The 27,025-nt window shown below is 37.7% G+C and overlaps 1 protein-coding gene across 6 annotated transcripts in view; it reads left to right on the top strand.

The window, feature by feature from the left end:
- tcf4 (transcription factor 4) overlaps positions 1-27,025 on the top strand; it is a 211,268-nt gene that overhangs the window by 104,443 nt on the left and 79,800 nt on the right. For 5 of the 6 annotated variants that reach the window (XM_077496696.1, XM_077496697.1, XM_077496699.1 and 2 more), the window contains 2 exons: positions 10,703-10,829; positions 12,088-12,137. In XM_077496696.1, the coding sequence (XP_077352822.1) occupies positions 10,703-10,829; positions 12,088-12,137 (177 nt within the window). Of the gene's footprint in view, positions 1-9,224; positions 9,349-10,702; positions 10,830-12,087; positions 12,138-27,025 lie in introns of those variants that run through there. The other variant, XM_077496701.1, reaches the window with a different exon arrangement.

Below are 27,025 nucleotides of genomic sequence, written 5' to 3'. Positions count from 1 at the left end.
AAAAATATTTCCAAAAGTTCATTTCCCTTTTTAATCAACAATTTTTGTATTTAACAATTGTTTTTTCTTTTGTCATCACTTTCATTTTTGGTTAATGTATGACATCTTTTTTGTTTTTTTAATCTGAGACACGATGATGACCACAGAATCACTACTGTTTATATTTTGTTTTTTGGGCTGTCGTAATCGCGGGCACGTCTCAGTTCTCCTATCTGCTGCTCATGCTAGTTGTAGACATTGACAGGGAGCCACAAACTGAGAAATGAGATACTTGCAGTGTGCTTTTAGCTTAGCTGGTGTGTTGGCTGTGGGACATACCTGTGTCGTTTGAATCCGTGCATTGGATCGTCACGGGAGTTATTCTTTTTGGCTCGCGCGCAGTACCAACGCCGGCCCGGGACACACAAGTGCACCGAGAGGACTCGATAGCCATGGGAAATACCGAGATGTACGGCACCGGCTTCTGCTAACTGTCTCCATTTGTATGTTGTCACTCGGTGCGCGCGCGCGCGCCGTGTCGCGAGCACGGAAACACGGAAGTAGCTTGAATGGTGATGCTACTGAAATGTAAACAAAACAAGTAGAGCACCGCGCAGAACTCTTGCTATTGTTATGAAAACCATAAAGCCTCACTCGCAACCGATACGGTCGTTTAGCTCCCCTTGACGAACGATGGTTCGGTCGAATCGTTTTTTTGTTCCACCCCTACTGAAAACGTAACTTGTCTGACGTCACTCCCCCTGGCGAGAGGGCGGAGACGACCTCATCCCATAATGCTTCACGGACCAGTTGAGGATGGAAATAAATTATTTTTTTTACCACTTTTATGGTCCATAATGCACACTTTTTTTGTTGTGTTGTGTGCCTGTTGGTTAATAAAACTAGTAGTAAAAGTATCATCACTTTTGTTTTGAATGTGCAAACCATTCATGACCAGACCATGGCTGAATTCAGTGTGGTGATCAATGACTTCTGCCTCATCTTCGTAGTTAGCAGTAGTTGTTTGTGACTGTTGCAACAGTGAGATAGTTTGCCTTCTTCATGAAAATGTGGAGTAACGCATTGATTCTCTGGACAGTAACTTTAATCAGACTACTTTGTAGAATAAAGTAACGCGTTAGACTATTAGTTACTTTAGAAAGCAACTTTTTTGAGTCACGCGTTACTAAGTAACGCGTTACCGGCAACACTGCTCTTCACTGCTCAGCTCTATTTATTCCAAGGCTTGCACTAAAATCTTCCCCCAACAATAGTTGGGATTCCATCCAGCCATTTTTATTTGGATTTTCAAGAAATAAGAAAATAAAACTGAATGGAAACACTAGAAATTCGAACGGCCCAAAATTCACACCAAAAAAAAAAATAAAAAAGTTTTCCCACTTGGATGGGGTGGATTCTGAAGAGTATTGAAAAAAGGAATATTGGCGCATTTTGGCTACGGAAACAGGTTTTGCGAATAACCGCTGACTAGACCGGATACACGTTGCACGTACGTTTGTAGTCCCAAACCAATGGCGGATGATAAAGTAAGGTATGTTTCGGCGGTGTTGTTCGAAACCGAATTTTTGGGGACTTGATTAAAGAAGTGAATATTAATGCAATTTTAGATCGTGTATACCGCCACCTATAGCACCGTAGTCCCCTTCGCAAAAGAAGAACAGATGGAAACGGGTATAAGTTGCATGTCCGTTTTGCATATTTTCAATAAATTTGATTGCAAATTTTGAAACAATTGGATGGAAACCTGACTAAACCGATGTGACCACAAAATTGATATCACAAAAAGTGGTAACACTTTTATCATAAATTGATTCAATATGATTAAGGGAACCAAAATATTCAAGTCCTATTGTGTAATTCAAAGCAAAACATTACTTTTATGAAGACAAAATCGTCTTAGTCAATTTACTTTTACTCACCTCACCACTCTTAGTATTTTCTTTTTCTTTTTGGCTCAATACCCTTATTGTCGCCTTCACTATCCACTGCCCCGCCTCCTCTTTTAGTTCTAATTGCATGCAGAAAGCTGGCAGATATGTTGAGGTGTAATGTGGTGCCTGATTCCTCTCTAAGTGTTCTTAAATGATTGCTATGTGTTTGTCAAGCCAAGCATTGAGTGCTTATTAAGGAGAATGTTTTGAACTGATGTGCACGTGTGCGAGCGCATGTGTGCGCATGTGAGTGTGTGTTGGGTAGGGGATGTTGCAAATTGTCACTTTTGTGTCAACCCCTCACACGCCAAGGTTCGCTTACAGTATGCGACATCATTTGGCTGCCACATGTATTGACGCTGATACAGTGAGTTTATTATCGATCTTGGTTATGATTGATTCCAAGAGCCTTGCTTTGGTCACAGGAAGTATTGGGTGAATTGCTTCAAATTTGTAGCTATACAGCATGGCTGGACTGGCCATCTGGCATTCAGGGCAGATGCCCGATGGGCCGGTGTCTTTTGGAGGTGATGTGGTGCTGTTCAATTATTATTTTCCTCCATTTTAACACAAGAGACAGGCCCACAATTTAGAGGGAACAGCCCATTAACTCTTTGACTGCCAAACATGAGCCAAAAAACAACCTCAACAGTGCCAGCCGATTTCGCGCATTTTAACTCATCTTTCAAGGCAAACAAAATATTGTGCGCTACGACTACATAAACATTAAAAAAAAAGTATGTTTCTACCTTATTCCGTTCTTAAGTAATCACCATTCGAAAATAGGTAATTTGAGTGACATTTGTAAAAATTACTTTTTTTGCACAACAGTGACTCAAACACTATTTTTTTTTGTTAGACGCTCTGTGAATTAGATTTAACGAGACAAAGGCTTTGATTATTCACGTCATCCTTGAAAACGTTCAATTTCATCATATCACTTGTGTTTCATTGTGATTTCATATACCGTGAGCCCATTGAAAAGAGATACAATGCTGCCATCTGCAGGCCATAGTTAGTGGGTGTTTTTGATTCCACAACCCATTGAGCAGGCAGTGCTGCACAAGACATTGCACTGCCCATTGAGGAAAAAAAACAAAAAACAAAAAAAAACCTTAGTAAACGTCAATTAACGTTTATGGTGGCATTCATGAGGATTTTAGCATACGTCATTAAACGTTTTTGGCGGTCAAAGAAGTAAGAAATTTCCAATAGAGAGACAAACTGAACCAATAAACATCAGTTCCGTGGTAGCCAACGGGTGGTGATTATTCCAACAGCTGAGAACATGCTAAGTTCTTATGCTGAGGGAACTACACTCTGTGTTGAAGCAGATATACAAGGTAATGCACTATTTAATGTATCCATATCTTCCATTGTGTTATCAATGGCAGCCCAATTAGGCAGCACATTAGTCGGGCCTGACTCAATTGTGCCTCTCTTGGTTGCTACCAGCTTGTGACATCATTATATGAGTTACGACATACCATTGGTGAATTGTTCAATCTAATTGAATTTAATTAAAAAAATAAAAATAGAAAATAATAATAATAGTAATAATAATAACAACAATAACAATAATAATAATAATAATAATAATAAATGAATACATAACTAAAATAATAAAAATCATCCATCCACTTTCTATACGGCTTAACTTCATTAGTCACAGGTGAGCTGGAGCCTATCCAAGCTGAATTTGGACAAGAGTTGAGGAACACCTGCTCATCATCAATCAATCGCAGGATACAGGCAAACAACCGTTTACGCTAACATCCATACCTATTATCCACCAATTTAGAGTCTTCAATTACTCTACCGCGCATGTTTTTGGATGAGGGAGGGAAGGCGAAGTACCTGAAGAATGTGCAAACTTCACACAGGAAGGCCTCAGCCGAGGATCAAACTCGGGACCACTTGACTGTAAGGCATCCGTGCTAACTGCTACCCCACTGTGCTATCATTGAATCAATTTAATTCAATTAATTTTAATCACCTCTTAAACATTCCATTAACGGTGGTTGTGGAAAATTAGGTGTGATTTGTGGTTACAGTGTCTTTGCCCTGACTCTGGTTGGTTTCTGCTGGTTTGAGTTTCTCTGATATGCCGAAGGGTTTGAATCCCTCAGGAATGTGTGCAAGCCTTTGATTGTGTATGTGGGGGTGCGTGCGCGCACTTGTGTGTATCAGCTGGAGCAAAGCTGGCATACAGGTGTGCCGGTGCCTCGCCAGCATTTCCTTGTAATTAATGGCATTCTCTCTCTCTCTCTCTCTCTCTCTCTCTCTCTGTCTCTCTCTCTCTCTCTCTCTCTCTCTCTCTCTCTCTCTCTCTCTCTCTCTCTCTCTCTCTCTCGTGTCTTTGGATTGGACATAAATAGACACCTGACCTGAGTGACTTTTATAGTGACATCAAAAGTGAGAGCGACAGCATAAATACAAATTCAGAAAAAAATAAAACTACAGTGTACAGAATACACTATGCATATGTTATGAACAGTGATATGGAGGACCAAAACTGCCAAAATTCGAAATAAATTACTAAATAAATATATAAATGACTAAAAGTGAAAATAAAAATGAATATAAAAAATATCATTTGAAAATTATATCTAAAAAAAAATAAATATAAATGGAAATAAAACCGTTTTTATTTTCACTTTTAGTCATTTATTTATTTATTTATTTAGTCATTTATTTATTTATTTATTTATTTATTTATTTAGTCATTTATTTATATATTTATTTAGTCATTTATTTATTTATTTTTCATTTATTTATTTAGTCATTGATTTATTTTGAATTTTGGCAGTTTTGGGCCGTACTTCCAAGTCGAAATGTTATTCAAATGAAGGGGCGGTCCTAAGCGTGTGTTGGGTTGGACTCCGTCGTTGCAAACTGCCTGTCATTGGTCGTTGGTCTATCGTGTCCACTGTCACCTCAACTTGCGACTTAAGTTGTGAGACAACAAGTGAGAGCAGACAGTGGGCAAGATGGTCGTCCATTTCTGGAACTCTTCATTGCAAGCCGGCGAAACATCCTCGTTCGCCGAGCTGCTCACTCGACCAATGACACAGGCAGTTTGTAACACGCTTAGGACCGCCCCCTCATTTGAATAACATTTCAACTTGGCAGTACGACCCAAAACTGTCAACATTCGAAATAAATAAATGACTAAATAAATAAATGAAAAAATAAATAGATAAATAATTGACTAAATAAATAAATAAATAAATAAATAAAGTGAAAATGGATATTTATTTTCACTTTTAGTCATTTATTTATTTATTTAGCCATTTATTTATTTCGAATTTTGGCAGTTTTGGTCCTCCATACAGTGATGCTGGTAACACGTTATATGCGAGTATACCAGCTTTGTGTTAAATTAAATATTTGGCGCAAATGGCACGCAAAATATCTTCCTCTAAAACAGTGTTCGGGTATTCAGTAGAAAGGAGCGCTTGCTTTGCTCACTGAGAAGTCCCACATGACCTGCACAATGTTTGCTTCATTGAATTTTCTGCTTCATTCTTGGAGGAGTTTTTTTTATGTTATTAGATGTATTGGTATGACATCATATATCCTAATATCGCCCCGATATTTATCTTGTTGATAATTATCGTGCATCCCTAGTCATTACGCAACACCATTGATGGTTTGAACTCTCAATTTTGTGCTTAGAGGCATATTTGTTGATGGCTGAATGTCAGTCAGTTGTCAAATTGTTCAACTGTAAAGTTAATTGTCTAATTCCAGTGAAATTCATTGTTGTCAATACTGAACAGACTTCCACAGCTACTTTCTTCTTGTAAGTTTTTATTACATGAACTACACCCAACAATGACGGTGCAACTAAACAAGTATTCTCATTGCTTCAGCAAGATGACAAGCCTAATCACCGAAGGTCAGATTCGCAGAACTCAGCGAGTTGCATTCAGCCATATGTCTTGATGAGTGTCACGACAGAGACACTCCTCTGTGTCCCTCTCAGTGCGTCTGTCTGTGCGTTTCCCTCCCAGACTCTCTTGTAATCTATCTTAGTTCATTTCTTCTTTGTGAGCAGCTGGCCACAGAAAGCTCAGTCAGCTCTGCAAGAAACAGACCCCACTGTTGTGCGGGTATTATGTGTATATGCGCGAGTGTCACATGCATACACGTCCCAAATCTCAGCTAAACAATTCGGAGCACTTTACGTCAAACAAGAGGACGGCTCAAACATTTTTTCACTGACATTTACATGTACAAATGTGAAGTGCAGTTTACATGCGCCGGGTTCAATTTGATCTTTGGCCAAACGTGTGACAGGGATGTTCCTTTCAGTCTGTTTACTGGTGGAGATTCAAACAAAACAGAATAAAACTACACTCTCCCTTCTTCTCGTTAACGCAGCATGTCCTAGCACAAGCACAACTTTATTATTGAAGACTCAGCGCAGAGGCTGGAATTATCACAATTCACAACCAATTAGCTATTGTTTACAGAGGTAAGAAAAGTTTCATACAATTATTGCTTGAGAAACTATGTAGGTCTACAATGTATTTGACCTGAGAAAATCCACTGTCGTGACTTGCTGTAGCTACAATAGGCTTTCGTCAGGTATGTATTTTCTTCAGAACATCATCAGCACAATGAGCTAACACAAGAATGGCATCACATCCGCAAATAGAGGGCGGGAAATTCTAACCTGAATCCAGTCTAAAAACTATTGGCCAGAGAGGCTTGCCGGAGTATCCATTGTGAACGACAAAGGTGTTTATTTCCCAATAAGAAGATGTTTGAGTCATAAATGGTCAAATGAATACGTTATGGTAAAATGCAAAATCCGACATGGCAACACGCATTAAACTGAATGGCTATTTATTTGCTTGAAATGTCATGTTTTCAAAAATCTATATTATTGGTCATTCCACACATGCAGGTGTTATATTCACAAATTATTGACCAATCTAAAGAGCACACAATTGGAGGTACAGAGGACAAAGCGGAGGCTTAGAGGGGCTCGAGCCTTTGCAGTTGCCAGTCCCTCCCTTTGAAACAACCTTCCACAAAATAGTCGGCAATCTGCTTCTCTGTGTACTTAATTTGATGTTTTATTTATTTATTTATTTATTTATTTATTTATTTATTTATTTATTTATTTATTCACTCACCTACTTCTTGTTATCAAATTTATTGATGTAAATTTTATTTACTTCAATAGGGTATATGCCACGGAGGAGGCGGGACTTCGGACTTCCGGGTTTCCTCACATCAGCTTTGTTTCCGCTTCCGGTTCGCAATGTGTGGGCCGCGTCTCAGTACTTGCGCTTCCGCCTCTGTGCCCCTCGGTTGCGCATTCCCGTCGACGGGTGCGAGTGTGTAGTGTGTCTGTGTCAGTTGTCCGAAGCATTGATTTCAGAGAGCTGAGATGCCCTGCTCGCTCCTGCCCATCTGCATGAGCACGTAATTGGGGGGTGCCAGTGTTGGAATGCAGCCATCGGTGGCCGTAAACGCCGCTGATGTGTGGAACCCGGAAGTCGGAAGTCTGTGGCATATACACCATACTCACTTATGATTCTGTTCTTGTTTTACTTACCTTATTCTTTACTGCATGACAGATTTCTGTTGTATGTACAGCTCTTTTTATACAGTAATGGTTGTTTTAAAGTGCTTTATAAATAGAGTTGAGTTGAGTTGAGTTGATGGTTGTAATAATGCCATTCTGGAGGTCTTCTAAAACGTTTTGTTGGGGTCGGGCACAAACCTCATATCTTCAAAATCATCACTTTTCCGGAGACCCCAAAAACGACATGTTTGTTCAGCCATGAAAAATGCATCATCAAAAAGAGCCGTTTTCAACACTTTAGGTTGGTCAATAAACTAACTGGTCAACAAATGTATACTGATTTCTTTCTTTCTGTTTATTTTAATAATAGATGTAAATAAACGTTTTTTTTTTTCTCCTAGCACATCAATGAAAATAGTAATATATTGAGTAGGGAAGTATCGGTATCAATGCATGATATCAGCCTTAGTAGAAGGTAACAGTACTCACAATGGTGGCTGATACCAGTATCAGGACAAAAAAAGGTGTATCAAACATCTCTAATATTTAGTAACATTTATGAATTAAGTGTTAGGTTCAGCAACAAGTGGATTTATTTTTTTTTTTCTGAATTGTTATAGCAAGTTGTAAAATCCATATTGCGCAATCTTTTATAGGTCGGGCTTGCTGTGCTAAAAAAAATAAAATAAAATAATAACATTGTTTTTAATCGATATTGAATGGAAATTTAGGGATGCATTAAGCAATCTCTGATTAAAATTTTGCTGACGACAAGTATACTGTAAGCTGCAGCACGAGGAAAAGGATAACTTGTGACTTAAAAAGAACGTCAAGGTTGTTGTATTGAACTGAATTGAGTTGCACTTAGCGCTTAACTTCGCTACCATTACCAGTCAGAATCCACAGTGACATCATTGGAGTGAGTACAGCATATTACAAGCAGGGACACTGAGACAAGCAGGTAAAGAGAGACAGTCAGACAGACAGATGGGCATTTTGTCTCTCCTCCAGCTCGTCTAGTTGCCAGGGCGACCGTCTGGCCTGGCTCGGTGCTCAAGTACAAGAGGAGAAAAAGCAAGAAAAGAAAGAAAAGCAGCACAATCAATGAGACTCTTTTTGTTTTAGTGGGAACCCCCTTTTAGCGTCAGATGACACACGGTCTCACGGCGCAAGATGACTGGGATGCTGTGTGTGTTGGTGCCTTTTGTGTCTGACTCCTTCTTGTGTGTAAGGCTGACTTTATTTAAGACAAGGGCCCTTTTGTTTTAAGCAGGAGAATGGCACGGAGGCCGAGGCTGGCCCTGTAATTGGCCTACTTAGACCCTGTTTAGCATGAGAAAAGCCTTTCTTGGCTCACCAGTGCCAAGCCAACTCTTGTTTTCAGGACCGGCGCGTTGATCAGAATTCAGATTAGTCTGAAAAACATCCACTACCACCCCACAAATACAGTCTTCCACCCTCTGCTTTATATACACTGCACGCTAATTACTTGATGACAAAGCTGGGGGGGGGGGGGGAATCTACAACTTAACGGAGTAGTGGAAGAGTCTATTACAGAAGAAGGGAGGGAGGTTAGTTCTTTTTCACCTCTTTCGTCCTCACTAACTTTTTATGTCTTAAAAAAAAAAAAAAAAAAAAAAAAAAAAAACTTCCCATCCATCTTTCCTCTCCCTCTTTTATTTGTGCCTACTGATCAGCGCAGCCGGCACTTGTTGCCGCAGAATGATTGAACTTAATTAGAGCGACAATGTGAGAGCTGTTGGGAAAGTCTGAGTTGTGAAACAGGGTCACAGTTAGAGGAGGGATGAGGCTGCACAGAGGAGAAGTTAGAATCTGAGTCTCTGCACAGAGCAGCATGATGTTGCGTTCTCGGAGGTACTGTAAATAGATTCACAATGCTATATTTTCGCATCATAGTGTCTTTAACTCTCTTTCCATCTTTCCAGCTATGTATTTGATTATTATGGATGTAGTAGTTTATCCTTTAGTTTAAGAAGTTGTTCATTTGTAGTTGTTGTTTATATTCATGTTGTTAGTCGTGGTTGTATTTGTACTATTGTTATATTTTCAAAATGGAGATCATTGTTGGAATGCTGAAGCATTCCCACACGTTATTGTGATGTTTATTCTCCACACTTTTTTGCCACATAACAACTCACACTTAATACTTCCAATTTACACTGTTTAAATTTCAACTAGCTTCAAAAATTCACGCCTCCTGGGGTATATATCGTTTGATTCCACATTACTTACAGTATTTACACAATTTAACGTTTAATATCAACTTTTCCCCATTCATTTTCAATGTAAAGTATCACTTTCCACGCCCACTTCCGTACATGTAACTTACTTACCATCATTACCAGGTGCCTGATACTGCTCGGTGGCGCAGTTGGTAAAGTGCATTGTCCAGTAAGCAGGAGGTAATAATTTCATAATTTATCTCTCAATTTACTTCATAAGCATTCCACATGCATTCAAACCTTAGCATTCAGCTTTCAGCATTCCCACACAATTTCTCCAGAAATTGCACTTAGTCTAGTTATAAACACTGTTTTGTTTCATTTATTTTCCAGTTGTTTTAGTTTTATTGCCTGAGAGGAAAATCCTGGCAAACATTACTTACAGTATATACACAATTTAATGTTTAATATCAACTTTTCCCCATTAATTTTCAATGTAAAGTATCACTTTCCACGCCCACTTCTGTACATATAACTTATCATCATTACCAGGTGTCTGATACTGCTCGGTGGCGCAGTTGGTAAAGTGCATTGTCCAGTAAGCAGGAGGTGATAATTTCATAATTTTTCAGCTTTCAGCATTCCCACACATTTTCTCCAGAAATTGCACTTAGTCTAGTTATAAAGGCTTTTTTGTTTCATTTATTTTCCAGTTGTTTTCGTTTTATTGCCTGAGAGGAAAATCCAGGCAAGGAAACGATATCAGCATTGGTAAAAGTCGTTTGTGGCTTTGATTCCTTGCTCAAGGGAACCTTAAAAGTGAGAAGAGTAAAGATTAGGATCTCTCTAACAACCAGTCCAATTATAGAAACACCCCACTTAGAACTTCCAAGCTCCAACCTCAAAGTGTTAAAAAAATAATAATTAAAAAAAATCTGGAATATATTCACACCATTGAGGATTTATTTATGTTTTTTTTTTAACTGCATACAAAATTGTTGAATTAACACAACCTCTCTTTGTGTTCCGCTATGCATCTGGACCAGTCAATATTGGGTGGTGAGATGGGTTTGGGGAGCCCCGATGCCACTTCGCCCACCAAGCCGCCTGGTCAGTACTACCAGCACTACAGCACCAACCCCCGCAGGAGAGCACTGCATATGGACTCCATGGGTAAGATGGCGCTTTTTATAGAGGAGTGTTGTGCACGAGATAGTTACAAATAATTGTGTTTTGAAATTCCATCACTATGGGGCTGATTCATTAAAAAGTCATATTTTATATCACTGAACTGAAGCCAGGCATTTTCCTTTTTTTCTTTTTTCTTTTTAAGATTGTACAGTTACAGTATCTAGTACATTCTTCCCAAAAATAAATATTTATTATTTTTTATTATTATATTTACTATTATTTTTTGTATTTTTATTTTTTGCAATTTAAAGTGACTAGTAAAAATGAAAAACAAAACCATTTCTTATGAAGAAAACAGATTTGAAGCAATAAATAAATACCCATAATCAAAATAATCACAACAAATCAACAAACAATAAATCTTATCTGTTTTCTATTTTCTGGGCATGCATCAATGTGATCTAATCTGTAATCTAATTCTTACTTAGCATCAACACTGTTGGAGTTTCTGTTAGCATTTAGTGAATCAAGACTGATTTTTTATTTGATCATTTCCCTTGATTTGATTTGATTTGCAACAGTTTTCCTAAATAGTAGAGGGAAAAAAATGTGAACAGTTTGAAATAATCAATAAATCATATAATACAGTATACATTACATTACCTATTAAAATATTTTCACCTGCTTCAAACTTAAATGTTTCTTCTTTTTTTTTATGTATTAATTTATTTATTAATAACTGTTGATATTTTGTGTATGTGTGGCCACCGTGCTGTGCCTGTTTATAGGTGTGTTTGAAAAAGAGAAAACATTCAGGACAATAATGCTCAAGTGTAGCCTTGGCAATGTTTGCCTTGATAGGACACAGAAAACACACGCGCACACACGCACACATGTGCACGCACACAAATGATCCTGGGCCAATTTCCAAAAAAAAAACGTTCTTTCATTTTTCCATCAAAGTCTTCCCCTTCCCAGTTAATGGACTTCTCCTTTGCTCCCTTTGAAAGAATAGAAAATACAGCCCTAATCCAAAATAATATAAACATAACCTCTTTCCCTTTATCAAAGCAAAAGGGGAAAGAAAACTAGCCCATTTTTTTCTGCATCTTATTATGTTCCCCATTGTTTGCAGTCTTTGTAAATACATTGACAGGCAGTTTTTACAAGTGCCCTTGCTCTTTCCTCATCGCCAGATTGATTCTATCCAAACAACTGTCCTTTTCAAAGAAACTGGCATGTTAAACCTTCATGTATTGGTTTGATTGTGTTATTTTATTTATTTATTTTTTCTTTTCAGAAATACACCCCAAAAAAGTACGGAAGGTCCCTCCAGGCTTGCCATCTTCAGTAAGTGATAACAATCCTCAGGATAATTGCTACTTTAAGGTTGTGTTGCTGAAGACATCGCTGCTGATGTTGTGGTTTATAATCGCTGAGCTGCTTTTGCCAGAGAGCCGCACAGGCCTGATTTGATGACTGAATGACCAGGCAAGGATTCTTATTATTGTTAGAAAAATGCACAAAACCTTAATTGATACTGGATTTCTGGTAGATATGCTACTGAAACTAAATTCAGCTGCTGCAAGATTTTTTTTTTCTTGTTTTTGACTACTTTTATTTGAACATATTCAGCTTTTTAATTCCATCATTTTTGCAGCTGGAGATCAGTTTTGTTTGTTTTCTCCATCAATCTCTCTCATAGAGTTATTTTTATTCTTCAACGCTGACCTCATTAATCATCACTTAACGACTGCTGAATGCGCGCGGTGTCAGCTGCCTATTTGGCTCAGCGGGAGTCCGGCTTTCTGTGACCTCGGCCCGCTTTGTCCCCGCTTCCTCCGCTCTTTCCTCTCTGGGCCTACATCACTCGTGTGTGTGCGTGCGTTTGTGTGCGTGTGAAAGAGAAGAGGAAGCACAAATTGTTTCACAGATTGATGCTTTCGGTGGCTTTTGTGTAAGGAAACACGCTGTTTATTTGCTTTGTAATGCGATAAGGTTTCAGACAAAATTTGACCTTGACTGGACAATAGTTAAACAGTATTTTGGAAAATTTAGATTTAAAAAAAAAAAACAAGAAGAATTTTTTAAGAAAGAGCTTCAGTCTCACCTCTAAATGGTGTTCACCACTTTTTTTTTTCTTCATCTTATGATCGTATAAATGACAGAAAGTTAAACAATTGATAATACTAAAATATACGAATATCTTTCTCAAGAACGACGTTAATGAAAAAGTGTCATGGTGTAATGCAAAATGATTTCATAGCAGGCAGTTTTTACAAGTACATTATAAATATGTGTCATGTTTAACATATTTGCTTTATGTTGCCTTGCTTCTCTTTATTTATGTATGTATTTATTTATTTACTTATTTATTTATTTATTTAATAGGGATGTCCCGATCACGTCATTTTCAGCTGATCGGTATCGGGAGAAAATGATCGGGGTTTTCATTTTTGGCAGTTTTGTTTTTATTATTATTATTATTATAATTATTATTATTATTATTATTATTATTATTGTTTTAGGGGATACAAAGCAACAAAATCATCCAGAGGTAAACATATTGCCAAACAAAACGTTTTATTTTTTTTTATGTGTTATTTTGTGCGCTTCTGATGGCACCTCCCAAAATTATTGGGATGGTTTTGTTAAAAAAAAAAAAAAAAAAAAAACTGGAAGCACTTTTTTCCCCCCCTCAATACTTTGCCGAGAAATCGAATCGGGATTCTGTATCGGCAGATACTCAAAATGAGGTGACACGGGTGCAAAAAAAATGTGATCAGGACATCCTTACTTTTAAACAAACAGTGACTCTATGTTGCGTTTAATATGATGACATCGGTTCAATTCCTTGGACAACTTGCATTGCCCACCTATGTGTAAAAACTAAAAATTAAGATTTGTTGTGTTTTGAATGATAGGTCCATATAAGGACCTTATCAACAAATTTGATTATTATGTTCAGTATTTTGGGATACAAGTTTATAGATTTCTGTGTGTAATGAGGTGCACAACTGCTATAAATTGTTAGAAGTACACAAAGGTAAAAAAAAAAAAAAACATCGGCAAAAATCATCCATTTGGTCGAGTCTTAATATACATACAAGATATAGCTATGGAATACTGTAGTGAATAAATAGTGAACTGTGAAAGTGCATACCATTCTGTTCCATATGAAGTACGTTGAAGGAATTTTTACATAAAATGTCTATTTCGGAAACCTACAATATAAGTGACCTTGGTCTTAATTTGTTATATTTTAAAAATGTTAAACTATTGTGTGGCTATCACTTAAATTGAAAGATGTTCTTCAGGTTTGGAAATATGTCACATGCCATAAGTCGCAACTCTCTAGTGTCAATCGCACACGCTGCTGTAAAAAACAAAAACAAAAAAAAACGTGGGTTGTGTGGGCAATCAATGGAGCTTGCCTTTGAATTTGAATTTATTTAGTTTTCTTATTTTTTTCCACTTCTTCTCCCCACGCTTCACATTTATTTGTGTTTGTCAAATTTGGTTTGCTGAGTCAATGATTCACTTTGAGAAACAATTAAATCACACACGAGAGGAGAGCGTGGGATGTCTTTGTAATCAAAAGGAAATTAGGCCAACATTAGAATGTTGTACAATTCTCTCGCTGTGATCCGTTTCAGAGGTTTGAAAATGGAAAGTGACAAAGCAGAGTGCACATCAAGATTAGCATGCAAAATGGACAGCAAATATTCATAAGAGACAAAAGAAATGTGCCAGTTTTCACTTAATTCTTTGATTTACTCGTTGTTTTATTATTATTATTATTATTATTATTATTATTTTATTTATGTATTTTAATTATTTTTATTTATTTATTTATTTTAATTATTTATTTTGCCAGAAGAACACAGTGTACACTTGTAATTACCACATGAATCGTTCTGTCTGTCTGTCTCTCTTTCTGTCTCACATTTTTTCTCTCTCTCTCTCTCTCTCTCTCTCTCTCTCTCTCTCTCTCTCTCTCTCTCTCTCTCTCTCTCTCTCTCTCTCTCTCTCTCTCTCCCCCCCCACCCCCCCACTCTGTCAGTTGTGGATTTGTTTAAAGTTGACAGCGTTAATTAAATTAAACCAGGTCTTGCAGAAGGCACAGTAGGACGGCCAGCGGTCCCCAGTAGTCCACGGGTGGATGAGGGATGGTGGAGGGGTTGAGGGGTAAGGGCCATGGGGTGCAGGACACATTGTTCGGTGAGCCACCATGCCCCCCTCAGGTGGTCCGAGGCATTACAGAGTCATGCCAAACCCCACCAGTCAACTAGGGTACGGAAATAAAACTTGGTGGCAGGTAATAATGACATCTGTTTTCTCTTAAAAATAAAAAAAATAAAAAATAAATAAATTAAAAAAAAAGCTCATTAAATTAATTATTATTATTATTATTATTATTATTATTATTATTATTATTATTATTATTATTATTATTATGTGATACAATAAATCACCATTTAAACTATTTAAAGTAAGTCAATATGGGGTGGATATGGTTTGATCTGTGTGCCAACAAGTTCATATTCATATTCATTGCTATTTGCAATGTACCTTAATTCACAATGGACTTTACCCCTATCACATGAAAATGACATATTCCATCCGTCCATCCAGATCACAGGTGAGCTTGAGCCTTTCACTGTTAACGAGAGGCAGGTTGCCAGTCAGTTGCGAGATGTCTGTGACCCATGCAGAAATGAATCTGTTTTGTGTGGGCGTTCCTGTCTCATGGTCACTTGGCACCTTCTACTGCTCGGTCAATTCCGAGTACGGCTTTTGTTTCCATGACAGCGAGGGGCAGGGCTGTGGTATGTAGTTAAGCCCCTGGCCACTCCCCCCCCCCCAAATGACAGCATGCAAGCACCTATAAAGATTGTATTGTATTGCATTTTCATTCAAACTTCATCCCAGCATTTCAAATACTTTACAATTTGCATACAAGTAATAACAAAATTATATTAAAAAGTCAGTTTTCCATAACATATAATAAAGCTTTTTTTTTTTTTTTTGCGCCAAGGATGGACTACAAAACATGACCAGTAGCCAACTGCCTGAGGCTCTCTGACCTTTCACGGCCCCATGACATATTGTTGTGTAATAACTAGGGATGTTCGATACCACTTTTTTTCAGACCGATACCGATACCAACTGCCGATACCAGTAGTACATTTTGACAAATAAAAAAAGTCACTAAAAGATATTTTTAAGCAAATATACTTCCTTTAATTTTGACAAAAAAAACAGCACAGTCACTTTTCAATAGTCTTAACGCTCAAAATAAAACACAAACATGCGCTTTTAGTTTAATTTTGAAGTATTTCCAAACCGGTGAAGTTTGGTGAAAAACTGCTGCAAGCTTGTCGCTTGTACTCGTCTGTGTCACGAGTACTCGAGTACTTGAAAAAAAGGCTGGTATCGGCCCGATACCGATACCTGGTATCGGTACTCACCCATCCCTAGTAATAACAGTGGTTTGCGGTCATTTGCTGAAATCAACCATACAATAAATAAATAAAGACAGAGCCTGTGTTTTAGTCCTAAATGAGGCCTCATGGGTTGTCCTCATGGAGGATAAATTGGAATATAAACACACACAAAAAATACCTCAGGCAGTACAAAAGACGGATGTGGTATGTGGTTTGAGTTGATGTTGGGCCGGTTGACAAGTTGTTGCTGAAATCACCTCACTAAAAATGTGTTTTGGATTTTAATGACACCTTCTCAAGTCTGTAGAGATTTTGTGTCCTTGTGTCATCCAAACAAACCTCTCTCCCACACGCATATGCAGCATGAAGGCCTGACGCACATGTCAACCTTCACTCTGCATTCCTGAGCACATTTAGCTGACTGAGGCAGCACAAGTACATCCTGATTGTTATTATTATCCATTTGGTTAACATATCACCAACAAATCGTCTTTACCCCAAATGTAAAAGCTTTGGGTTTTTTTTCCTTCCAGCTGATTATCCTGATGATCAGTTTTCTCAGTGAGAGTTACCTTGAGCTCAACATCAGCAAGTGTTCAGAGAGTGTTGCGTGCTGACAGCTAATTGCTCTGTGATCTTAACATGACAGGCTGTCAAAAGCTGTTTTCCACAATTTGTGATCCGAGAAAAAAAAACATGAGATAATTTGCAGCACTTGTTAAGCAGTTGATGATGTTTACAGCTGCAACTTCTGCTTACTATGTCTCTATATAGAAATGTTTGAGTCAGTATTTGCATTTTTTTTTGTTTTTGTAACTAAAAGAGAGACTAAAGCAACGGCATGTGCTAGTTTTATCTGAAAATCACACACAAGTCATTGTGATGGTATACACATTGCAGTTTTTTGCCCATTGATTGAACACTATAAACACATGCTTAAACCAAAGCAACATAACTTGAAGTTGTTGTCATGATACCTTAACCAAAATGTGACCATACCTTAAACAAAAGTGCTGCTTTACACTTTTGTCACTTGTTCCTTTTTTTTTTTTAACATACTTGGTCCTGCACACTAGTGTTAATTTCGTCAACAAAAACTAAACAAAAATAATTCCGTCAACACACATTTTTCACCGGACTAAAACTAGACTAGACTAAAACCCTCATTAATAAACAATAACTGGGACTAAATCAGTATGCATTTTCGTCGACTAATGAAGACGAGACAAAAATGTACTTCGCTTAATAAAAACTGTACTAAAATTTATGGGCATTTTAGTCTTGCCACCAAAATTATATGATTTTGCAAAATCAGATTTTGCAAAAAGTTGTTTTTCATATAAAAAAAAGATTAGAAATTTGTATGTGAAATAGTTTTAGATCCGAAAAGGTTCAATATAATCTAACTATATATATATATATATATATATATATATATATATATATATATATATATATATATATATATATATATATATATATATATATATATATACATAGGGATAAAGTGGTTGTCCTGACTAAAACTAGACCAATAAAATTCAGTTTTCCTGGACTAAAATTAAGACTATGCTAGATTTATAGTTGTCTAAAAATGGACTAAATAAAAATGGGGTGACATTGACTAACTGTGATAAAAACTAACAAGCGTGACTGAAATTGGACTAAAACTTGTTGTGTGCTGAGAGGTTTGGATCCCAAAGGCGCAAACACAAATAAGATTTTATCTATTTATTCACATCGAGAGGCAGAGAAACTCAGAGACGCTGTACACAGGAACAGGTGGGCAATAATCCGGCAACCACACACACTTCTCAGACAGCTTATAAAGACAGTAAATCAATCTCATTGGTTGTGGCGAGACATGTGGGCACCAGTACTGACATGGAATCATCTGATTGACTGTTGACTGGTTTCTAACCATATATAGAGATTAAAGAGTCTTGACATCATCTAGTTTCAAGTCGATTGCATCAGTTCAAATAAAACAAAATCAAACAAACATCAGTTCACATAAAGTCAACTATCAGACATTTGCTGCAAACAAAACAGTCATGATAGTTTAACCCAGGCGTGACCCCAGACATGACACAAGACCCAAGCATTACTCCTGCATGACTCGAGTCATGACAAAATTTAAAAATGGCAGATCAAATGAACAATACTGCACACTATTTCATACATAAGACACTTAGTTCAAAAATGAAATCTGAGGGGACCACTAAGAAAACACATCTATTCAAAATATAACACACATTGTTTAATTGAAGATACTTAGACACATACCTGAAAACACTGATGAACAAAAGTGAACACCAATCAGCCCTCTACCAAATAAATAAATAAATAAATAAATAAACTCAGGCCAATTTGAGAATGTTGCAAGCGTGGTGTGATGAAGCGGTTCTCTATATGTTGAGTAAATGAATGTCCCAGGACAGCGTGGGGGAAATATCACATTGTCTACCACTATATGTGTTCGAGGGCTACTGCACCATCATGCCAAACTGGGTCTCCTTCAATACACACATGATCACATTTCTCGATGCACTTCATGATACAGTGGTACAGGATAGACCATTTTTGCAAAATGTGTTCAAGCAATGGGCAACAACTGTAATAAGAAAAGGCTTCACCTTTTTGAGTGTCTTTAAATAGAGGCGGACCAGCCCTGACGCCAACACTATAGCATCATCGTATGGCTGACTTTTTTTCTTTTTTTAGCTGGCGACCAGTCTTGGGTGTATCCCGTCTCCTTCCCAAAAGTTAGCTCAGATAGACTCCAGCTCACCAGCGACCTTAATGAGGACAACTTGTATTTAAAAATAAAATAAAATGAAAGGACAGATGTTTTTACATGTAATAATGGGGTAACTTTTAGTTCAGACCATTACTAAATGGGATGAGTGCCACATCTGCAACATAAATCACGAGAGCATTACAAATTTGACATTGATGATCTTAATTTTACACATGCCTGACAGTCACAAATGTTAAAGAATTACTTACAAATAGCCTTACAGTTAATCAAACTTTACGATGGTGACAGTTTGACCCTGGAATGGATTATTTCGATTTTTATGATTTCTTTTAGCAAAAATGAGAACAGATTGCTAGTTAGTCCTCTGAGGTTTGCCGTTTTAAAGGGGACATACGATGGGAAAATGTGCTTTTTAATGTATTGTATACAAATAAGTGGCTTTCTCGAGCGCCTGCATACTCATAAAGTATGAAATTGAATAACCAAGTAAACCTTGAGTGTAATAATGCTCGTTTGAGGTGTAAGTGTGTGTGAGTTCATATTTGTGTTTGGCAATGTCATCTGCTCCAGCGCTAGAATAATTGACAGGTGTAATTCTGTGATGAAATGGTGCCCCCAACAGCGGCGATGCAATTCAATCTCTCTAGGCACTCGCTTTTGGTGCGTCTGTCTGAGTGTAGGAGTGATGCGTTTAAATTAGAATTATATCAGCTTTAGCGTCTAATAAATGACACTAATTTAATTGCTTCTTGAAGATGTAGGTGTGGCAGTTGTGTTCAGCGATGTGTCTTTGTAGTGAAATGAAATGCGCAATAGCAAACTGGTAATGGAAACAGAAATTTTGAGAAACCTCTTAAATATTACAAAATAAATAAATAATTATCTAATTAGATGGTTTTTGAGAGTGTCAATATGGAAGTATATTGCTAAAATGTCAAGACCAATAGCCACGCGCTTTGTACACAAAATCAAAGCCAAACACTCAGAAACAGAAAATGTACTTAATCGTAATTGTAGAAATATTATTTGGGGGGGGGGGGGGAAACAAAACTGTAATGCGAACACGACTATAAAGATACTTGGGAAATGTTTAATATATAATATATATAATATATCTCCTTTGATGGTAAATATTATGATCCGTTGTCCATAAAAGAATTGGACAGTCTTTATTTATCAAAGCGATTTTTGTTTTCTTTCTTAATGTTACTTCAAAAAAGCCTCCATCTGGTATCTGAATATCATCTCAAGTCTCACACACAAACAACACCGCAACCTCTTGTGGCTGTGATCCACACTGCTGCTGTAGATTACCTTCTTCTTCAATCATTTGTTCCGTTGTGGCTAAATCCTGTGAAACGGAAACCTGTACATAAAGCAAAGTGCGTAGCTGTATTTCTTTCTGTACTGGGCGATCTGTTCAGTGAGATGATGACACAATTAAGTGAAAAATTGTGTGACATGTTAGTCAAGTACAGTATAGCTAAGTTTCCTCATTATTCACAAATCTATTTAGAATTGTGAGTAATTGAGCTTTTTTTTTTTTTTCAACATGGCCCTGGTTGACCTCCTTTGCTCTGCTGCCACCTGCTGGCCGTTTGTGTAATAACTACCATTTCTTCAACCGTTCTTTGCAGTTGAGAGTCTGCATCGAAGCCTTCTGTATGCTCGAGCATAAAAAAAAAATAAAAATAAATAAATAAATAAATAAATAAAACACGTAGAAATATGTCTTTGGTCTTTGGGACACTAAAACATTTACAATAGAACGTATTTATACGTTTTTGGGAGCAAATGAGTTAATCATTTGAGGAAACTAAAAAACTTTATCTGCACATCTGCACATTTATCTGTCAAACTTGGATGATGCCCAACCACAAGTAGATCACATAATTTCCCCATTTTATACAAAATAAACACAGTTTGGGAGTAATGGCTGCATTTTGTACAACCTACATTTTTCTACTGTCAATTATACGGGACAAGGCAGAAAGGAGAGAAACTATGCTGTCATTTGGCAGATTTGGTATAATTATTGAACATATTACTGTCAAGTCATCTTTATTTCTGTTAATGTTTTATATTATGTTTTTGGTTTTGTTTGTTTTGCTGTGTTTCTGTAAGGCACTTTGTGACTGCTAAAGCTGTTTGAAAACACTATAATATCGTGTGAGTATTGAAATTTTTTAAATGTTCTAAAATGAGTGGCAGTGAATGATTTAAGTGTGGAACAGTTTTTTTTTTTTTTTTTTTTTTTTAATACAAACATAAAACATTCAATCATCCGAGTTGACCAAGAAAGTTATTTTTTTAATTCTTGTTCTTTGGAGCTCACCAGTAATAGCTCCCAAAAGCATGTTCTAGGCAGATAACCAACAAAAAATTAGTGTCTGGGATCGTACCCCAGATCTGTGATTGCTGTTTGCTTAATATTTAACCACCGATTTCCGAATCAATTCAAATGGGTTACTATTTATACTTTGCCGAAAAACACATAATAGTCCAAAAAAATTACAAATCGATTTTGATCATATTGGAAAGTGGTAAATGGGATTTGCTTATATAGCGCTTTTTCTACACAATGTTGTCCAAAGCACTTCACCAAGCTTGATATCTTTATGGAAAAGATATTGGAGTGTACCAAGACTGTAATGGTTTAAAATAACTTGCTTTAACCTCCACGATCCGTCGCCATAAACTTGGCCAACGGCAGAAACACGGGTGTTTATTTTTATTATTATTATTTTCACTTTTGGTAGTTTTAAATCCATGTGTTTCGTCCATCCATGTCGTGTCTGTTGTAGCAGCTAGCTAGCGCTAAGCTAACATAGGACGGGTGTTGATCCAGTGAAAGTCAGCAATGTGCTTGTCATTGGGGTCACAGGTGAGCTCATTTTGAGCTCATTTTGAGTTAAAAGCAGGGTACACAGCGAGCAAGTCCATTGCGGAGAAGAGAAATAAGCTTTTAATTCGCAAGCAGATACATAGATGTTCACACGTGCATAAACAATACTCAAAATGCTGCTCCGTTGTCACTCAGGTCAGATGACTTTGCTGCCCCACACAGTCGAGAAAGGACAGGGCATATGACAGGAGTGGTCAGAGGAAACAACAGAAACTATTCTATGAAAAGTTTTACAATTCACAAAATTCATATCTGATAAAAACTGAAAACAACATAGTGTTAATTGTTTTATTGTCTTGAGTTGAGAAGTTTCTTGTCACAAGCCAGAAATAAAAAGAATAGCTTTCCTGTGTCATCAATTCACAGTAATTAACATGCGTGATGTGACATACATTTCCTTTCATTCAACAAGTTACGAGAGGAAGTTGTGTACATTTTTTTTCCTTCTTGTTGTCAACCCCACCATATCATTTCCCTTCCAGTTTGTAGAATTTCTCAAAATGTTCCGTTTGTTAGGCTGAAAGGAAAATCACAGAAAAATCACCATAAGGGCTGCTTTGCATTTTTAATTAAGAAACTAACATATGAATATATTTGCATATTATTGAGTTGCAGATTAAATCATGCATACATAATTAGCGTGCAGCAGCGTGCGTTTGCCTCGCTCTCGCCCGGCTCTGTGCTGAGTTTTCCGATGGATGCCACACACGCACGCACACAAACACTTTATTGAGACTCTCAAAGACTCACTTCACAGACACACGTACCCGCCCTCTCCAAACGCGTTGTGTACTCTCTTCCACTCGGTTCAGTTTATATTTCGAGGAAAATTAGCTGAGGCCACACATTATTTTTAAGCCTGATTACAGTGGAGAGAGGAAAAGCAAAACAATCTTCTTTTAGTTGTTCGTTCTTTTCATCGTGTTCAGTATGTAAACAAATTCATTTCGCTTGCCATGTCAGACATTATTCTCCTACCAATTAATGTCATCCATTGACATGCTAGCACGACTGAAAAATATGGACAATTACTTATTTGTATTATGCACACAATTTCCCTACTCGTAAATACTACATGCATTACTTAACAATCACTTGTTAGTATTTTTATGTGTCTTTAATTAAACAACTCCTGATTATTTATAGCTTCAGGGAGAACCTCATTAACATACTGCACTGGATATCTTGTGACAACCTGACAGCGAGAGCGAGCCTATTAGCGCCACAAAGTTGTATGTGTGCAACAAAGGCTATTAATATTGGACTAAGGAAGACATTTTAATGTAGATCCATGAATGTTGTGTATATTTCATTGTGAAAGCTGATCATAACTGACTTTACTGGTATCGGTTTGAAAAAAAAAAGTGGTCTCGAACATCCCAAACATTATCATATTGATAGTGTGCCACTAGTAGGCGTTCCAATTCATGCATTTGTTCAATTCATTTATTAATTGTAAAATCCTAAATGACAAGGTAGCGTGATAGTCTGTCATAAAGTTCCCACTTTCCACTTGAGTGTGCCAAGTTAAACACGATGATGATGACAAGGAAGCTGGAGCCTGATAGGTAATCACATATTTGTGGAGATACTAATTGCAGCCCAATTCAAAACAAAGAAAGAAGTGGAAACTTGGCGCACGGGTTTTTGCAGCATCACACAGTGGAGAAAGGACAGCGAGAGGTGGCATGTAGGCATGGTCAAGCCAAGTGGGACAGACACTATTGAAACTTAAAAAAAAAATAAAAAATAAAAAAATTTATATATTTTATTAGCATATCCTCAAATCACACACGTGCATAGACATTTTTGGGGAAGGTACTTAAAGTGATACTTGACTCAAAGAGCCATTTTCAACATTAATAAGATATTTTGTCTAAAATTAAAGGTGCATTGTGCCGTTTAAAAAAGGTAATGGTAAAGCTTTTTCGACATCATACATGTTCTACCAATGCCCAGATGTGTACAAAGAGCCCTGGCCGTTTTACTCTGACTGCATCTATCCTATCAGCTTTTATCGTCCTTTTATAGTAGAGTGTGCGGACCCCCGCTACACAGTGTCTTTGGTGAAGGGAAGGGTGGAGTTTTTCTTACCTCATTTGAAGTCATGTCTTTGTTTGTCAACTGTGGCTGTCACTTTAAGATCGTGCATGTACTCGCACGCGCACAATGAACGAGCCTAACACAGATGCTGCAGTTACACTTTGGGCCAGAGGTGGCAATCTTGAGTAAAAAAGAAGTGACAAACTGCACAATGTTCCTGTAATGTGATAACCATTATTTTTCATGAACAATCAATGTCTTTAAAAACTATTTTTTCCACTTGCTGTCGACTCAAGATGACATCACCTGTGCTGAGGAAACAGGTAACGACCAATCATGGCTCAGTTTGATGACCAAAGCCAGAAAACAGGTGAGCCGTGATTGGCCATTACCTAATTCCTTAGTACAGGCGATGTCCTCTTCGGTTGACAACCAGTGGAAAATGTGTTTTTAAAGATATTAATTGTAGATGAAAACATTAATTACAGACAAAATATGTTACTACTGTTGAAAATGGCTCAAGAGTCAAGTATCCTTTTAAGCTCCCCCTTAACTCATTTGCTCCCCGAAACGTATAAATATGTTTTTATTTTTTTCAAATGTTTTTAAGTGTCCCAAATGCTATAGTGAAGTCAAGTCAAGTCATCTTTATTTGCATACAGAAGCCTTTGATGCAGCCTCTCATCTGCAAAGAACGGTTGCAGAAATGGTAGTTATTACACAGGCAGCCAACAAGTGGCAGCAGAGTATAAGAGATCAACCAGGGCCATGTTGCAGGGCCATGCAATGCTAATTGCTGCAAAACAGAAACAGATAGAAATATACTTTTTTTTTTTTTCCCCTGATGAAAGAAGAGACTTTAATCTTTCTTTTGGTAGGTTCCATGCTTTTATAGCAATAGAACACAATATTCTGTGGGCCTTCCAAATTCAGTCAAAATCCAGTAAATCAGCCGGGAGCGAACGGGATGGCTTCTGTGAAAATGGCTGGGAGCGAATGAGTTTAAAAAAAAAAAAAAAAAAAAGCCATCCATTGCCAAATTATTCACAAAATTAGAAGAGCAGTAGAAGATGGATTTAACTTCTGTATTAATTCCAGTACATTACTAAGGAGGTTAAGGGAAGCTATACAGTGGATATAAAAAGTCTACACACCCCTGTTCAAATGGCTTGTGTGCACTCTGGATCAGGAAAACTGAAATCAATATCCATCTGATATCATTGGGGGGGGAGGATTTGATGCTGGGGAGAGTATTTATTATTTATTTATGTATTTATGTATTTATGTATTTATACATATTGATAAATGAAGAAAAAAGTGGTCTCCAGTTAAGTGACATTTTTCTGATGCAGGGCAGACGGGCTTTTGCTGCAAATACAGTATTAGGGCTGTGAATTGTAGTTAGTTGATGGAGGTTACGAAATAATTGGTTGTAATTATTTGGTAGTAACTGTCAGGTAAAAAAAAAAAAAAAGATCAAGTAGTGCAATGTCTATAGTGACATAGTCTGCTAACGTTCTCTCCCTTTCACGGTAGGCCAGTCAAGCTCAATGTATTTGTGTGTGTGTGAGGAGGAAGAGTGAGCTAGAATGGACCAATAGCAAAGCAAGTGAGTAGCAGTGGAGGATGCTGGAATTGGAAGCGATATGAAGAGGACGACCTACGAGAGGAAGCTCGGGAGTCAGATCGGGAAGGGAGTGAGGGGGAAGCATAAGCGCAAATACAGGTGCATGTTGAGGAAGATCACAGCGGCAAATGGGAGGGATTAGGAATAGAAGGGCGGGGCAATACAGTAGGAGTGAAAGCAGGAAGATGAGGAAGCATTGGAAGGGATGGTGGCAAGACAAGAGGAAGGAGTTTGAGGGGTCCTTACTTGTCGCTAGCTGTCCTGTCTGCTTCTCTTTCAAAGACACACATTCCAACGTCATACTCCTCTTATTGGCTAATCTTCCTCTTTTCCATCAAACTTATCATTTTCTTTTCTCCTTTTGGTCCAATTACTTCCTTGTCTGTCCCCTTCCATTTTACCCTGTTTGTTAATAATTGAATTTCTCCATCTCTTCCGCCTTATTACATCTTCTCCTCTCCAACTTCATTTCTTCCTTCCTCCATTTGCTGTTTTTGTTTCACTCTCTCACTCTCATTCCTCCTCTCCCTGCTCCCATTTGTGTCTCTTTGCCCTCCTCGTTTGTCTCCTCTTCACTCTTTGTCGTCGCTCGTGCAGGTTTGTTGACCAAGCAGCGGTTAGCCCAAATTAAAAATGTGCCTCTGCTTATTTCCCCTCAACCGATTCACTCTTTTTAACAATTTTTTTTCTATATACTTTTTCCCTTGATCTTCATTCCTCCCTCCCTCCCTCTCTCCCGCCATCCCTCTCTTCATTTCCCATTCAGACTGGTTGGGTACAATGCTGGGAGGCTGCCAGTGCTGCAGACAGATGGTCCACTTATTAGATGTGCATCAGCCCTCCCTCCCCTTCCTGCAGCTCGCTTTTTAATCAAATTAAAGCCAAAGGAAGAGAGGGGAGCGATGGAGAGCGTGAGTGACAGAGAAGGAGAGCATGAGGTTTGGGAGGTCTGCTAGCTTGTTTTGGAGTCTACTATTTGTTTTAATAGGATGACTGATGATAATATTAAAATGAAATTTAGGGAGACTAATACGCTGCCTTGTCTGTTGTGGTGACTCCAAGTACATCTGTCTTCTGTTTGTCTCCAGTTTTTACTTCCATCGTTTTTTTAAATATTTTTTCTTCATGTCTTCAGTCGGCAAAAGCCACTCATTTTCGATATGCAATCTGTCTCTGATGTGGCTCTTTTGCCACATTTTGGGTGATGTCAAAGTGATGCCATCAGCGTGATGTCATCTTGGGAGGTGACTGACATTAATCCAGTGCCTCATAATGGGATTTGGATTACGGGCCTCCGAAGGGAAAGTTTCGATCAAAATGTTTGGATGAAAACGTGAAGTGGCGCCATAGGAGAAATTGATATTACAAGTCGGTGCATGTAGGTAGCTTAATAGCGTACTGTAGGTAGCAAGCGTCTGCTGCTTGCATTTACTCCGTCTTTTCTTATTTGAGCAA

Source organism: Festucalex cinctus, chromosome 15 (genome assembly GCF_051991245.1).
Source record: "Festucalex cinctus isolate MCC-2025b chromosome 15, RoL_Fcin_1.0, whole genome shotgun sequence".
Classification (NCBI taxonomy): domain Eukaryota; kingdom Metazoa; phylum Chordata; class Actinopteri; order Syngnathiformes; family Syngnathidae; genus Festucalex; species Festucalex cinctus.
Note: the sequence above shows the minus strand (reverse complement) of the source record. Positions and strands in the feature narration are given on the sequence as shown.